Source organism: Phytophthora infestans, genomic scaffold (genome assembly GCF_000142945.1).
Source record: "Phytophthora infestans T30-4 supercont1.7 genomic scaffold, whole genome shotgun sequence".
Classification (NCBI taxonomy): domain Eukaryota; phylum Oomycota; class Peronosporomycetes; order Peronosporales; family Peronosporaceae; genus Phytophthora; species Phytophthora infestans.
The window spans coordinates 1,306,502-1,323,394 of record NW_003303752.1 but is presented as its reverse complement, the minus strand read 5'-3'; the positions used below and the strand labels follow the sequence as shown (position 1 = coordinate 1,323,394).

Sequence of the window (16,893 nt, the reverse complement as noted above, 5' to 3'; positions counted from 1 at the left end):
CTCAATCAACGCAATCAACGTACTCTTCCCACCCCCACTAGCACCAGCAAATGCCACCGTTTGACCCGGTTCGATAGTCACATTGTAGTCCCGCAGGATCTGGGCGTCAGGACGACTCGAGTACGTAAAATTGACATTCACCGCCTCAATTTTGCCTTCACACTTGTCAGGGATGATTCCTTCGCCTTCCTTCTCGGCGTCAATAGCACTCGCAGTGTCCAAGATGGCAAACAACTCTTCTGCAGCACCAGCAGCTTTGGACATCGCCGTAACATTAGGAGAAATCTGTGCAAGTGCACCTGTACCCATCATGACAGCGAAGAACGCAGCAAACACATCTCCGGGTGTCGTGTCACCTTTCGAAGCCTTCCAGCCTCCGTACCAAAGGCCAATTGAGTACATAACCCAAATACTGGCCAAGAACAAGGCAAGCACAGCGGATGACATCTTGTGTAGTGCGATATTTTCCTTTTCCGCTTCAAACACCTTGTTCTCGAACTTGGTGATGGCTTTATGCTCGCCATTCAACGACGCCACTGTCCGAATCGACCCCAGCGTCTCCTCTGCGACCGAGCCAGCCTCAGCGTACACCTTTTGTGCCCAGTCTGACTTGATTCGCATCGTCTTAATCAACCAACTCAGTGAGAGGCATGACACACGCCATCACTAGGGTGATATCCCACCCACGGGCGAATCCAATAATAAAACCCACGATAAACTGGATGACGAATCGGAATGAATCTCCGAGCTTTTGACCCATTCCATCTTTGATTCTCACTGTATCACCAGTCAAGTGACTCGATAGTTGCAGGGCGTCGTTCTCGTCGTACCAGCTGATGTCCATGTACAGCATGTATTTCAAGGCTTCACTTCTCAATATTTTCATCTGTCTCTCTGCGCTGTAGTAGAATGCCACGTACGAAATGTAGTCCGTGATGAACATGAAGACGGCGATATACAGATAATCTAGCGCTGCACTGTTGACCTTGTCCATATCCACGGGTGTCGATGCAAAATGCGACAATACGTCGCCAAACACAATGGCCAAAAGCGGGAACAACGCACCGTTGGCCCCCGTCGCAACAATCCCGACTCCTAGCAGAACTTTGTCGAAAGGTGTGGCGTAGCGGTACAAACTTGCTAACTTGAAGGGAGTGGGACCACCATTCATGACCTCGTCCAGGAGTTTGGGCTCCAAGCTGTCGGACTCGCTGCTGGTGCCATCTTTTTTGGCTTTGATGTCGAGCCCAGTGGCGCGAGGGGTTTCTACTCGCTGATAGGAGATCTCATCGCTTGGTATTAAGTCGGACTTGTCCAGACTTGGCATTAGAAATCACTGCAGACTTGAAGAACGAGGACTATTGGCTGTAGTCGCGATGTGATGAGCTTGAGCTGAAGGTGGCGACTTGTAAAATGGACAAACACGCATCGTGCGCGCACCTGCCCTGTTTGACAGCAACGAGACGATCGTAGAGAGCTGATCGCTCATCAATCCTTTCGAGAAGACTGACATAGGCTATTTGATAGGCTCATAAACATCTTCAATAGTTTGAATGGTAATCATTCAGAGGGCATCAGCATTAGCTGTCCCGCGAGGCTTTTATTAATGGAACCTCCAGGTTGGATAGCGCTGGCAGTTCCGCTTAGTACAGCTTTAGCTCCGTGGAATCATATTCTCCTTGGCTTCAATTACGATACTTAAGTTAACGTTTTAATATAAGTACATGTACACATTACTGGCCAAGAACCATTATCTTCTTGGATTGTGATGAAGCAAGCTGGCATCAGCAGAACGGAATATAATCAAGAAGGCGGAGGGCGGGGCGACATATTCGACGCTAAAAAGCCATCGAATGACCATAGAATTCCAACGACCATATTACACTTTCAGCTCGGCATATATTGCTGCGGTAACAATATCACTGTACTTCGGCCTAGTTTCGTGCAGAAATGGTTTTCTTTTAAGAAAGTAGGCTTAAAAGCGCAAGATCAGCCCCCACACAGTCGCTTTGATTGCGAACATCAATTTTTTTTGTAATCCTAACAACTCGACTACTGTACTTTTTCATTCATTCAGGCATTGATTTCGGACGGAATGACAGTCATCCAGCGCTGAACGTCGTCCTATCGATTGCGATTTAATAAAAATACAGGCAAAATTTGTTATCGTGCCAAATACTTCAGAAGTATACGATAACTAAGTAATTCTAAATTCTGGCGATTCAGATGCTGAGTCTGCGTAATCAATACTCACGTAGATATTTTCTTGAATAATTTAATCAATACATGTAAAGAAAAGTGAAGTCAGCCAGCATAGAGAATGATACCGGTTCGGATGCTAATTGTATTGGAAACTTCATGTATCAGTCGACGAGATCCTTTCAAATTTTCCTCGAAAAGTTTATTAATAATCATTAGTAAGTTTAACCTTAGCGGGTTGGCTGTGGAGTCAATAATGTCTTTCCCTCACATCGACGCAGACTCCACGAGACCAGCGTAGATCCCATTCAGCTGCAACAACTCCTGGTGTGTGCCCTGCTCCGCGATCTTGCCTCCGCTCACGACACAAATCTTGTCAGCGCGGCGAATCGTCGACAACCGATGAGCAATGACGATAGTTGTCCGTCGCTTCAACGCCACCACCTTGTCCAGCGCTTCCTGTACCACCTTTTCGCTCTCCGAGTCCAGCGCGCTCGTGGCTTCATCCAGCAATAAGACGTTCGGGTTCTTCAGAATAGCTCGAGCAATGGCGATACGCTGCTTCTGCCCTCCCGACAACTGCTCCCCCTTCATCCCTACCTGAGTGTCGTAGCCGGCCGGGAACTGCGTGATGAAGTCGTGCGCGTTGGCCATCTTGGCAGCTTCTTCGATCTGTTGCTGACTCGGCTGCTCTGCCAAGCCGTACGCGATGTTCTCAGCGATGGTTCCAATGAAGAGCATGGGCTCCTGACCCACCAGTCCAATCTGACTACGTAGCCAACCCAAGTTCAGGTCCTTAATATTGTGGCCGTCCAATAGAACTTCACCCACCACAGGGTCGTAGAAGCGCTCGATGAGCGAAATAATAGTACTCTTGCCGCCGCCACTGGGTCCACAGAACGCCACAGTCTGACCTGCCTCGATAGTGAGGGTGTAGTGCTTAAGCACGTTGATCTCCGGACGCGTCGGGTACCGGAACGAGATGTCCTTGAACTCCAGACGCCCTTCGACCTTAGGCAGACGAAGCCCATCTGGATCAAAAGAATCGATCGGAGTAACTCGGTCACGGATAGCAAAGATAGTCGATCCGGCCTTGAACGCCTTCGGTGCATCCCCCATAAAGGACGAGGCACCACTGACAATTTGAACTGACATCATAATTGCCATGAGAGTTCGCATCATCTCCGTAAATCCAACCGATCCGTCATTCACCTTCTTGGCTCCAAACCAGAAGATGAGTGAGTACGTCGCCATCATAATGAACGAGCTGAAACCAAGCGATGCGCCATTAATCTGCGCCTCCTTGCTGCCTTTCTGGAGCGGTTCTTCCAGTAACTCATCGAAAACGTCAGCAGATCTCTTTTCAATCCCCAGAGCAGCAACAGTTCGAATATTGCTGAGAACCTCGGACGCATGGGCGCCTGGGATGGCCAAATCGTCCGAGATTAAACCTCCGCCTTGCATTTGCTTCATACGAGCGATATGCCCAAACAGCAAGAACGGCATAATAGCCAACATGATGAGAGACAATAGCCAGCTCCCGAAGCCAAACGAGATCACCAAAGCCGCGATCAACGTGAAGATGGCTTGGAACACACGAGCTTGCGAGTCACCGGACAGTAATGCAACCTTGGTGGCGTTCGTGGCGAGGTCAGCCGTCAGCGCACCGGTCGCGTTCTCTTTCTCATCGAAGAACCCAACGTTCTGTCGACAGAGACTCTCGAAGTTCGTGTTACGGAGACGCGTCGTCGTCTTTTCCTCGATAAACTTAAAGCAGTAAGTCTGCATGTACATGAAGATCGCGATCACAGCAGCGCCAACGAGATACAAGATACCGTACAACTCTACGTTGTCGTACAAGTCGCTGAGGTAGGATCTGTCTCCAGTGTTCTCGTACAAGGCGTACTTCTCCGTCATAGACGTGATCATTCCAGTGATCAACAGAGCAGACGCGGGCATTGCGATTCCACCGACCCAAGTTCCAATCAACCCGACAATGAAGTAGTTCATCTCTGGCTTGCTCAACCGAGCGATGTCCATCAAAGTGAATGGTTGTTTATCCAAGAAGTTCTTCTCCACAGCACTCACAGAGATGTCTGTCTTGGTTAATACACCACTCATCGTGCGTAATGGCTTCATACCTGCGAGATCGTTGACTGCCTCATGACGCACAGTGTTCTGTTGTTCCTCTAGTGAACGCAGCTCCTGGATACGGTACATGTTCCTGATAATTACCGTGCTTCGATTCTTTCAGTAAACTTCATCATGAGTGCCGCTCTCCACGATGTGACCCTCGTTCAGCACGACGATCTTGTCAGCGCTTCGAATCGTACTTAATCGGTGAGCGATCACCAGCGTCGTCATGTTCGTCGTGGCCATCAGATTGTTCAATGCCGCCTGAACGATCTTCTCACTCTCGTTGTCTAGAGCACTCGTGGCCTCATCCAACACTAAAATATTCGGCTTACGTACGATAGCACGAGCGATGGCTACACGTTGCTTCTGACCGCCAGAAAGAGACACACCCTTCTCTCCAACCAGCGTATCGTAGTTCTCCGGTAACGACATGATGAAGTTGTGTGCGTTCGACAGCTTGCACGCTTCTATGGCTTCTTCACGAGTCACGTTGTCGCCACCCATAGCGATGTTCTCGAAGATGGACGTCGCGAATAGCACCGGCTCCTGAGAGACCATACCGATCTGTGAACGTAGCCACTTGACGTTCAGCGTCTTGACATCTCGACCATCAAGGTAGATCGTGCCACTCGTGGGGTCGTAGAATCTCTCAATCAACGCAATCAACGTACTCTTCCCACCCCCACTAGCACCAGCAAATGCCACCGTTTGACCCGGTTCGATAGTCACATTGTAGTCCCGCAGGATCTGGGCGTCAGGACGACTCAAGTACGTAAAATTGACATTCACCGCCTCAATTTTGCCTTCACACTTGTCAGGGATGATTCCTTCGTCTTCCTTCTCGGCATCAATGGCGCTTGGCGTATCCAAGATAGCGAACAGCTCCTCCGCCGCGCCAGCAGCCTTGGACACCGCAGTAACATTAGGGGAGATCTGTGCAAGCGATCCTGTGCCCATCATGACGCCGAAGAACGCAGCAAACACATCTCCAGGCGTCGTGTTACCTTGCGAAGCCTTCCAGCCGCCATACCACAACCCAATGGAGTACATGATCCACACACTCCCCAGAAACATGGAGAACACCACCGACGTCATCTTGTGCAAAGCGATATTCTCTCTCTCGGCTTCAAACACCTTGTCCTCGAACTTCTTGATCGCCTTCTGCTCTCCATTCAGCGACGCCACCGTCCGAATGGACCCCAGCGTCTCCTCAGCAACCGATCCAGCCTCAGCATAGACCTTCTGTGCCCAGTCCGACTTGATCCTCATGGTTTTAATCAACCAGCCCAGTGAAATAGTCATAAAGGGCATCACACAAGCCATGACTAAGGTAATATCCCAGCCTCTTACAAAGCCGATAGCGAAGCCCACTATAAACTGCACAGTGAAGCGGAACGAGTCTCCGAGTTTCTGACCCATCCCGTCTTTGATCTTGACAGTGTCGCCCGTCAAACGGCTCGATAGTTGCAGAGCGTCGTTCTCATCGTACCAACTAATGTCCAGGTACAACATGTGCTTCAGTGCCTCGCTTCTCAGAGCTTTCATCTGCCTCTCGGCGCTGTAATAGAACGTCACGTAGCTTAGATAGTCCGTGAAGAACATGGCTACAGCGATGAGGAAGAAGTCAAGTGCTGCCTTATTCACTGTATCCATGTCCACGGGGATACTACTGAAGCCCGTAAGAACGTCTCCGAAGACGATGGCCATGAGTGGGAAGAGCGCGCCATTGGCTCCCGCTGTAATAACGCCCACTAGTAGCAGCCATTTGTCCAATGAAGTGGCGTAGCGGTATAAGTGTGTGAACTTGAAGCTCGTGGGGCCTCCATCCACGATCTGGCGGCGCAAACTCGGCTCCTTTTTGGACTCAGAGACGTCGGATTCGCTGCTGGTCACCGGTTTGTGGCGTGGCGTCTCCACCCGCTGGTAGGCGTCGTTGTCTAGTGGGGACTTGGCCAGAGTTGGCATGGCGCTTCTGGAGCTCGTGGCAAGTTGAACAATGAGTGCGCGATGATTGCTGCCAAGGATAAATGACCATCATTCTGGACAGAGAGCATCTTGGACGTTTTATGGACGGACCTGTGATGACGAATGCGCTTCAGATTATTAGAAATAGTAGAAGAAAAAGAGTCTGCTTTCAAGATGAATGGCCCATTCAATGGGCGCTTACGTAGACAGCCGGAACGGTGTTGCAGGCAGGGTGGCTCCCCGCCGGTGTATGTATGTGCTAGCATTATGAGATGGGGGCAGTGCCGCACTGCCTGTGCACTGAGTCACTCAGTGAGTGCGACTGGCGTGACGGCATTGGAAAGATTTGAAATCTCAAAGAGCAATCATTTTGGACAAAGCGTTTGCATCAACTATAAAATTAGAAAGGATCATGAATTGCAATCGTGCCACTTTCCCGGTGGTGGTGGTGCAAGTCGAGGAAACGAGCTGAGCGAAAAGCTGTTTGCGGATCCTCCTATTTAAGATTCCCTGAGCTAAAATGTATTGTAATTTAAAGTCGAATCAATGGTGTTGGTCTGTCGACGATAGCTCCATACTGAAGGCAATGACGGTGGACATCTACAGTACCGTCCTGGCGTCAACTATCGTCCGTGTAATCAGCGAAGACCATGTGTTTTCGGAGGAAGTGAGAACCCACTGAAAACAAGTATTAACAAAAGGCCACCCCCCGGGGGTATACGCAAATCCTGGAAGTAATTACGCAAATCCTGTAAGTAATTGATAGCAGGTCTTAGGTAGATAAGGATTGTAATAAAGAATCTACCTTGGGTAGAAGGAATTTACCCGGGGGTATCAGCTCTCACAGGAGTATGCCGCATACATTCTGCTCGACTTGGCGCTGTCGTCGCATTCTTGCGACGGTTGCGGTGCCTAAAAACGCCACAACGAGTCGACCACATGTGCAACCGTTGCTGTTACTTCCAGACTCCATAGCACTCAATGCCAAGCAGTAAGGCAACGGCCCACTCAACTTGGATCTGTGCGCCATGTACTGACAAATGCTCCAGCTTGATCACCTTCGTCCGTCCAGCTCACATTATACTGGGGGCAGTAAGTACACGCTGCAGGCGATTCACTCGTCGCGTTATTTCATGGATGGAAGCACCACCAAAATCTGACAAGTTGAAGTTTTCATGCTGCTGGATAGGTCGTTCATGCTCGATTTCTAATAAACTAGCCGAGCGCCACCGCTACGCGGCGGTAGTTTAGATTTTATTCTACTTGTTTGGCTTCCCGCCTCCGCTTCGCTTCGGCGGGATAATTATTCCAAAACTCTGCGCCCCAATGTGCCTAAATCGAGTTCTTTAATTCCCTAAATCTGGGTTTAATGCCGCAAAAGACTGAGCCCCTAGCATCGTACTTGCCATGCTTAAAAAAGATTATTTTTGTTATCTTGACACAGTCTCTTTATTATTGTTGGCTATCACTGCACCTTCATCTTCCACCCAGAGCCACCTGCACTTCAAATAGCATGCCTACAAACGCTACACAATACACTTAGTTTAGCGACGTGCTCGATATCACAGGCCGTTTCTGAGCCGCTATGAAACTTAGCTCGCATCAATGCAAAAAATATTATAGTAATGGCCTGTCTAGCTTGCACTAAGTACCCGCTTGTACTGCCTGTTTGAGCTTGTAATTAACTGAAGATTGATCATTTCTCATACCAAACTCAAAAAATGAAAGCTAAACAATATTCAAACTGTAACATCATTGAAGTGCGTTCATTTTGTTCTGATTCAAAATTGCATAAATAATGAAGTCATTAGCTCGAATGTGCCCGCTACGATTAAATCATTTGGATATTGCGTCGCAAGATATCTTGCTGTTGTTGGCGGCGGTGCTGTTATTTAATAGTTTAACTAAGACTCAAGGATGGTTTAGATCATTTATACTCTAAGTTTAGCGTTTCATTATGGGCGCGCTTGTCAGCGACATGTCTGCCAGTTAAGTACCTGGTATCAGGTTTTGCTGTCTAAATAACTTTCAGAAAACAATGTCCAAGCTCAATTCACGTACAGTAGTAATTGTCTCCAGCACAAATGAGTTATTATCGCTCCATCTGAATCTATCTATCGTTATGGCCCAAGAGACAGCGTTTTTAGCACAGCATTGTTCTTACGGCCAGTTCTTACGGCCAGCTACTGTCGTACTACGATTTAGCAGCTACCTCATAGAAGCCCCACCTCTGGGACAAACCGAGCCCGAACCACGGATCTACTAGTTTTTACGAACCAGAGCAAGGTATGGAGCCCGATTCTTCTCAAAAAATCAATGAACCGAGCTTGGGCGAGAACCTGATTCGTTCCGGAATTCTTTGCCTTTCATTGGCTAACATATTCAATTTTAATTGATTAAAAAAATTATGGCAACCTATGATTTAGACCCACATTCCCAGCATTTTGAACGACGCCGTATCTTCAGCACCGTAGTGCTTCACCACAATGGATGACCTGCCGATCGTCGAGCTGCCGGAGCACTACCGCATCGACGGCGAAAATCTGGGGATGGTGCTCGCTTATGTGTGAGATGGAGTGACGGCGGGGCTGCTTGGGCAAGATGGATACTGTGCGAGAGTGTCTGCGTCCGCCCCATCGTTGGATTGCTTCAACAGTCAGCCCACTGCTAAAGCTGCTACAAGCGTCCTGGAGCGTTGGCTGGCTGTGAAGTGCTGCTGCACATTTAGACTTAGTTTTACTATGCGGTTCACTCTAACCTCTGCTTAAACATTTGCTCGGATGGCGCTTTTGGCTCTCACGTTGCTATTTGCTGCACTTAGCCAACACGCCATCCTGTCGCGGCACCTTGCCCGGCATCTACGAGCTGTCTTCATTCAGTACCTTACCTCTAGTAAGCTTAAGAGACTTCACTATTAACTACCAGAATGGTAGCGCTACGAAGTGGAGCTGCTACTAAGGAAACTGCCAGTTTTAACAGCTCTCAGGTTATGAGCCCAACGCGGGCTGGTGCTACACAGGATACGCATGATGCTTCTTCGGATATTATAACTGCGCTTGCAGCGCAGCTCGATGCTGCTGTCGGGGCATCTTCGACATCGATGCTGCCGGAAGGCCACCGTATGTTGTACTGTATGAGGCGGTTGTCCGTTACTTTAACCGTGGGCACACTGCACGTGTCGCAAGCGATGTCTCACAGTCGACATCGCGTCTACCAATTACGGAGCTCCGATTGGCGAACAATTTGCTACTGACGGAAATTTCAACGAATGAAAGGACGAATGCAGTAGTGTACCATCCACCACGGAGCGGACAGAAGGATTCCCTTAGGGTGGGTGGTTTTAGAGCAAAATTCGCCGGATGCAGGACATGCAGGACGATGGAAAAGCCTCGTTTATATTCCAAGTAAGACCGAGCTCCCACTTGTCTCACTTCTGAAGAATTTGAAGAACGAGGGGGCATGCTCAGGGCTGATAGACGTAGCGATCGCAACCGACAGCGCCGGCGATGGCTCGCAATTGCCTTAGTGTTGCAGGAGGAGGAGGAAAGAAACCGTCGAACGCAGCAGTCTCGCTTAAGACTGGACTGGAATCTGGAGATGGAACGGCTCTTGTACGAGGGAGAGTTTAAACGTACGTACCGAATGTCGTCTGCCTCTTTTGAGCGACTGTGTGGCTTGCTCGTTGAGTTAGATCGCCCTGCACGCGCTTGGACGAATCGAAGTCCTGTAAGCGTGGAGAACAAGCTTCAGATGACGATCCGCTTCCTCTGTGGAGGCATGGTTGACGATTTACGGAGGGCTGGCGGTGTTGATCGATCCTACTGCTATCGAATAATCAAGGATGTGATGCGCGCAATTATCGGGGTTCCAGCGCTGCAAATATCATTTCCCACGGCTCCAACCGAACGAGAATCTGCAGCGGCTGCTTTTTCGGCTAGGAGCAACGAACAAGTCATGAATGGCTGCGTGGCCGCTATGGACGGATGGCTTTGTAATATTCAGGCACCATCCGATAATGATGCTGGCAGCGCAGCGGGGGCGCGCCGGTATTTCAGTGGCCACTACATGCGTCCCGGAATTAACGTACAGGCATGCTGTGATGCCTTCAGCCGCTTCGTCTTTGTGGAAGCATCACATCCCGGTGGAGTGAACGACTCGAGAGCTTACGATGACAGCGGGCTTCCTCGCGTGATTGAAACCTTGGAGCGGGGCTTGTACGTTGTTGCTGATGCTGCGTATACAGCCACGAACCACCTCTTGACACCATTTACAGCGCTTCAACCGGATGAGATATACAAGGACTCCTTTAACTATCATCTATCCCAGATCCGCATTCGCATCGAAATGGCATTCGGGTTGTTAGCTCGCAAATGGGGCATATTTCATCGCCCACTGCAACTTCGTTTGGCTACGGCTACGCTAGTGATCAAATGTGCAGCAACTCTACACAATTTCTGCATTAACGAGCGTCTGGAAGGTACGCAAGACCCAGTTTTGGAGGAGCTTCGCAAGATGCAACGCGATCAACGATGCTCTCTTAGGTCTTTGCTTACATTTGACCACGACGACACTATTGAAAGACCGACAACTAGCTTCGTTCGAGATGGATTAGTTGAAAAACTCCGTAGACGACACTTGCTACGAGCAAACTAGAACATTTGCATGTTCCCATCACTAACTTAGTTTTTATCCATCTCCGCCATCCAACGTTGAACGAGTCCATTGACCTTTTGCTCGAGCGTTTGCAACATTTCGTCACTGGCATTGCTCTCCTTGAGCATTTTCAATGTTGCTAAAGCACTTTGAACCGCAGTAGATGCCCTGGTTACTGAATTGTAGCCTGACGCTCGCTCCTCCAGCTCTTCTTTATGCTCGGACTCCAGCATGTTTACGATGCGATCGACTGGGCTAAGAAGACGGCGCTTCTTTCCACTGGAACTTCCGCTGCTTGACGATGAATCGACGTCACTCTCCACGGATCCAGGCAACGTGGACATTTGAGCCCTCTTTGCAATTCGACCTCTCACCCCTTCCAATTGATTCGGCCGCAGTTGAAGCCAATCGTGCAGATAGAGAAGGTCGATGCGACCCTGGCAATAACTGAAGAAATCCTGCTCGTTATGTCCCGAAAGTTTCGACTTACCACGAGCTACCGTGTAGCGTGCAGTAAGCTTCTTCCACATATCCAACAGCTTAGCGCTTGAGTGGTTGACGGCTTGTGATGGCTGGATACCCTGATATTGTGGCCGCTCCTTCTGCTCCAAACCATTGTAATTCTCCCTGTCCTCGTTGTAAGCCCGAGCTACATCCAACCAATACTGGCTGTTTTCGTTGATGGAGTGCTTGTCGACGTTCGCTCTGTCTTGGTTTCGGTCCGCCTCAAACATGCGATCAACAAATTGGGGGCTAAACAAAACATTTATCAATCGAAAAGCATCATGCCGCTCCACGCGAGGCTCACGCTGCGACGTCTCCGGGTCATCTGCCTTAGTTTCTCCTTCCTTGCTAGGCCCTATGAGCGCGGCGAACTCCCCTTCCGCTTTATTCGAACGATACTTGCACAGTAGGTCGATGTAGCCGGCCTTGTTGTCCACGGCGGACGAGCGGCGTTGCGGGTTAAGCTTCAGCTTAACACACGCGGAGCGCAACTGCTTCGAGAGGTATGGCTCGAGAAGTGCACGCAAAGCCCCATCCTTGCCGTCTGCAGGGAACACATTGACGAGATCGATAATGACCTTGTCCATCCGCTTGAACTCTTGGAAGTCAGTTTGGAGACTGCGAAAATCGAGCCGCCTCGACGAGGCCCTCGTCCTGCCTGCGGGGAGATGTGCAGTCTGCAGGATGCCGAATGTTCTGGCATCCCACCTGTTTTGGCAGGATGTCCCACTCCAGTTCCCGCCGGACGGCAGGACAAATCCGCGGCGCTGATTGGTGGAGAGGCCAAGATCCTGCTGGATCCGGCGGATCTAGCACTAAAACCACCCACCCTTAAACTCAGTCTGCAAAACAACAAAACGCTCAGACGATCGAGGCGCCTACTTCTTCGCTGTTGCCGCAGGCTAAGACTGTTTTCTCACTTACGGACGTCCCGCTCGACGATCTGCCTGTACCTCGCCGCGTGCACAAACATTCTGTTATCCAGTTGATGAAATTGACGAAGAGAAGTGAATATTTGGATTGGAAAACGGAAAACGGATGTTAGGCTAAATTTTACTATGAGCTCTCTAGGAAGTATGGCTTTTGGCTCAGAGCGCTTTGGCAAAACATGTGCCAGCACCGATCTGCAGTATCTTTCGGCGTGGGTAGAACGAAGCCGCAAAGCGTCTACCACGCTTGCGCTCTCTCTTGGTGTTCAGCTTCGGCGTACGCTGGACGTTGAGCGCTTCGAGCCTTGCATGGACGCTCCATCCCAGCTCTGGGATGAAATTCGCGCTCACTTTGAGCAAGGCAACGGCGTGAACCCGGCGTACTTGAAAGCACAGATGAACAATTGCCGCTTGCAGGCGAGCGAGAACGTAGATACGTTTGTCCAAGATATGGAGCGCCGTCGTCGTCTACTGCTGGACAACGGTGGGTCGATGGAGGATTGGGAGCTGGCAGACCTGTTGCCGTCCAACCCCCTGCTAGTGTTCCCACAGCTTGTCAAGGACCACACGCTGTGGCTCGGCGAGCACCATCCGAGAAGCCTGAGCCTTCCTGCTGCTGTGCAACGGCTGGGTACTGCTGAGCAGAGTCACCAGCAGCTCCGCCAGCAAGGCAGCTCCAGTGCGGATAATGGAGCGTACGGGCTTTCAGCGCGTCAAGTACATGGTGTTGCAGATCAAGATCAAGGGCTAGGGCGTTCTAATAAGAAACGAAAGAGCAATCAAAACCAGCAAGCTCAACCTCGCAAATCGGTTAAGCAACTTAAAGCTGATACCGTTTGTGTCAATTGCAAAGGAAGGAGACATTGGTACTACTCTGTTCCATCTCAAATCTAACGCAACGAGCGACCGCACAAAAATAAATGATATCATTGGCTATTATTAGGCTAAGAATAGAGATTTGCTATTTTCTAATTTGGGGCTACCAGCTACATAATACGTGTCAGCTGTGCAGATAAGCATGATGTGCTGCCGTCTGATCGCTCTAACGGCAGGCACAACAAATGTTGATGTTGTCAACATCGCTATCAATTACCAGCCAGCTAAGTCGCCCGATATGAACGTACTCGAATTGGGTCTGTTTAACTTGCTACAGTCGGCTCAATACCACACAATAACGTACAAGATCGATGCTTTAATTGCGGAAGCTGAAAAAACTTACTGTGATCTTTCTAGTAGGACTATAGATAAGTGCTTTTTGACAGCACAAAAAATACCAGAATCTGTCATTGCGTGTGATACATACAAACTCCCCCGAGTTTCGAAGCACCACATTCGCAACGGAGTGCTTCCAACCTCATTGCCTTGCGACCCTTTGGCAAAAAGGACCAGGAGACACTTAAAAAAATGAAGGGCCACCAACTCAAAATTAGCATCTTTTATTTTATGATGAACTCTTTTCTACACACCTTGTTTTATTTATTTTCACCTTTTGCGAGATCTAAAATTTGTCAGATTGTAAATACATAGATGTAATTGGTCAAAAGCGTTTTTCAGGCAAACGCGGCACAGACAGTAGCTTTTGAAGATCTATTTTCACATCTTGTAAGACCGTAACAAAATCGATCTCTTCTGAAAACCTCAGCAATTTTCCAACACTGGGAAGCCCACTGCGAAACCAGACGTCCACCCCGTCAAAACGAATGACGCTCTTTTGCTCTGTACTTCGTTGCTGTTTGACTATGATCTACCAAAAAAATACTGCTTTATAGAGCTAAGGCAGGGCTTTCCGTAGTGGGCTCGTTTAGCTAAATCACGCCATTAGTTTAACAAATATGTCAGCAAAGGAAAAGTGTTAGATTTGAGATGGAACAGAGTGGTATGGGGTCCTGTACCTATGACACCGGAGCAAACGGCAGCCCGTGCAAAACGCGAACACATTGAGAAGAATCGTCATACAGAAAAGAACGTTCGCTCGTTTGCTGGAGCTGCGCTTGTGAGTGACCGTGCGGCTGCTGGGCGTGCGGATGAAGACGAAGATAAGATGCCGGCTCCGCCTGCTACTGAATCGACTCCTACTATTGGCCCGCTGCCAGTGGGGGGGGGGCTTTCGTCTACAATTACTGCTGTACCGTCACGTGATCGTTTCGTAGAACTTGTACAAGAACCAGCTAGAGCTGCGTCTGCTGCTGCTCAGCAAACGGCTGCTACTAGTATCGCGCCAGTGCACGTGGGCGGTCGCGCCGCTGCACCCGTGACACTTATTTAATCTTCGGGGATTGTGTGCGCTGTGCAGCCCGAAGATGTGATAACCCGTGCGGAGATTGTCAATGCTGTTGGATGAGGAAATATACAAAACACAAACGCAAATCTGATCAACACAGTGGCCCATCACCCACAATAGGGTAGGCTCCGGTGCCAACTTGCCAGCACGACCGGTGTAGTCCACACCACTCTGAGGCACTCTAGAATCAGTCATTCCACCAGCAAGCGGGTCCGTTCGTATCGATAGCGGATCTGTTGACACTAGTGCTGAATCAATCGATGTGTCAGGTGGTGCTTCCTTGCTCGGAGAAGGCTCTGCGGTGTCTGTGGTGGGTGGCGTCTCGACGTCGTTGACTGGCGGCAGCATGACGATACTGAGTGGCGACGGCGTAACGACGGAGAGCGGCTCGGTGACGTTAAGCTTTCACGGGGGCGCGACTTCCGCGAGCAGCGGTGCTGTATCGTTAACGAGTGAGTCGGTCGATGCGGGCTCGTCTGGCTCTGTTGCGATCGGTTCTGGCGCGTTGCTTGCGCAGTTGAGTGGGTCGGTGATTGTGTCTAGCGGCGAGGCTGCAGGTGCTGGTGGGTCTGTGCGTGTGTTGGGCGGTGGCAGCTCCGACGACGTGGGTGGCTCGCTTGCTGTAGCTGGTGGTGCTGGTGCGACGGGAGGCGACGAAACGATGTCCGGTGGCGCGAGTGCGTCGGGAAGTGGTGCGTCACTGGCGTTGGGTAGCGGGGAAGGCTCGAGTAGCAGCGGTGTGGTGCGTGTGTCGAGCCCGGCTGGAGTTGGGTCGGGCGGCGTCTGTATTTCGTCCGGCGCTGCGACTGGCTCGGACAGCACTGACTCGGCAGGAAGCATCAGCTTGTCGGTGGGGTCGTCTGTGACCGACGGCGGCAAAATCGACGTGCGTGGTGGCTCCAGTGCTGAATCGAGCAGAATAGCGCGAATTAGACTTGGTTTAAGTATGTTAGAGAGAGCAGAGTAGCGTGAATTAGACTTAGTTTAAGTATGTTAAAGAGAGCGGAATAGCGTGAATTAGACTAGGATAAAGTATGCAAAATGAAGCTGAGGACTTTGTGAAAAAATGCGAAGTTGTTTGCTGTTCTAATTGTATGGGTTTGGAGATGTTTTTGGCTTGGATTAATAACAGGCAGGAAGCGCGAGGAAACGCAGCGAATATGGACGCGTACGCGGAAGGTGACGGCGGAGGAAGCGCGGATATGGAGGTGAAAATGGTGAAGGTGATGGCGCGAGGAAGGTGACGGCGCATGGGTGTGAATATGGAGGTGATGAAAGGTGACGAGAGGAAACGCATGATGTATATGACAAGTTGGTGTCGTACTTAAGCGGAGCGCGCGCTGTGCATGTATGAAGGTGTCGAAGGTGTTCATATTGCCTAAGACGCGTACGTGCACATGTCATGTCGCATAGGAAGCGTAGGTATGGTTGTGCAAGTCGTAAATGGCCACTTTGGTGGTTTAACATTGTTTCCAGGCCGCGTATGCGCAAATATGGGGTGCGGCGGCTATCTGCACTGCTGTGTATGAAGGTGTCGGTCTGTGTGGGGTTCCTATCGGAGAGAATACGTATGCTGCGTTGTAGGAGTGAGCTGCTGGCCACACGTTTGTATTGGAGTGCGCCACACCACCCCCCTTTTTGTTTTGTTACTATATAAAGTGTAGCCATCCACCCAGCCAATTCTGAGGGCCAGAAGGGGTATTGGGGGCCATCGTGTGCAGTCTATGGCCACGTATGTGGACATGTGAGTGTGTAAATGTGTTGTACCAATGTATACGAGTGATAAACACTAATAGGCGTGTCGGTCAAAGTCAAATGTAGACGGCCATCTTAGGCTGAAAGCACCATATCCCGTCTGCTCTGTGAAGTTAAGCAGCCTCAAGCTCGGGTAGTACTCGGGTGGGTGACCACCGGGGAAGTCCGGGTGCTTACTTTTTAGCCCGTTTTGAGCTGTTTACCGACTTTGCGTGTGTTTGCAAACGCAAGATATGATGTCTGGCATGTGCCCACACGACATCTTGGTTTTAGTATGCCTGGCGAGCCACTACACACGAGATCTTGTTTTTTGTATGGTGTTCTTTAATTTGATTATTATGAAGATGAAAGAGAACCGTTAGAACGGGTATGAAGGGTGTTCTAGGGGTGCTTTTCGGTGCTCTTTCACGTGGACATATCGCAGCATGCGACATGTCAGCGGAACACTGTCTAAATTTATAAATACTGTTT

The 16,893-nt window shown here is 49.9% G+C and overlaps 3 protein-coding genes and 1 non-coding gene across 4 annotated transcripts; 1 reads left to right on the top strand and 3 right to left on the bottom strand.

The window, feature by feature from the left end:
• Positions 1 to 2,466: 2,466 nt before the first annotated feature.
• PITG_05218 (ATP-binding Cassette (ABC) Superfamily) lies at positions 2,467 to 4,158 on the bottom strand (the record flags this gene model as incomplete). Its single annotated transcript, XM_002998852.1, has 1 exon — positions 2,467 to 4,158. One exon carries the CDS (start codon positions 4,156 to 4,158, stop codon positions 2,467 to 2,469), a length of 1,692 nt encoding a protein of 563 aa, XP_002998898.1.
• Positions 4,159 to 4,449: 291 nt separating this feature from the next.
• On the bottom strand, positions 4,450 to 6,300 carry PITG_05217 (ATP-binding Cassette (ABC) Superfamily; the record flags this gene model as incomplete). Its single annotated transcript, XM_002998851.1, has 1 exon — positions 4,450 to 6,300. The coding sequence occupies one exon, from the start codon at positions 6,298 to 6,300 to the stop codon at positions 4,450 to 4,452; it is 1,851 nt and encodes a 616-aa protein (XP_002998897.1).
• Positions 6,301 to 14,909: 8,609 nt separating this feature from the next.
• PITG_05216 (uncharacterized protein) lies at positions 14,910 to 15,507 on the bottom strand (the record flags this gene model as incomplete). The annotated part of the gene is made up of 3 exons (XM_002998850.1): positions 14,910 to 14,988; positions 15,035 to 15,069; positions 15,118 to 15,507. The coding sequence occupies 3 exons, from the start codon at positions 15,505 to 15,507 to the stop codon at positions 14,910 to 14,912; spliced, it is 504 nt and encodes a 167-aa protein (XP_002998896.1).
• A 984-nt stretch (positions 15,508 to 16,491) lies between these two features.
• PITG_33013 lies at positions 16,492 to 16,596 on the top strand. Its single transcript, XR_009934407.1, has one exon. It is a non-coding gene; the product is annotated as an 8S ribosomal RNA (ribosomal RNA).
• Positions 16,597 to 16,893: the final 297 nt, after the last annotated feature.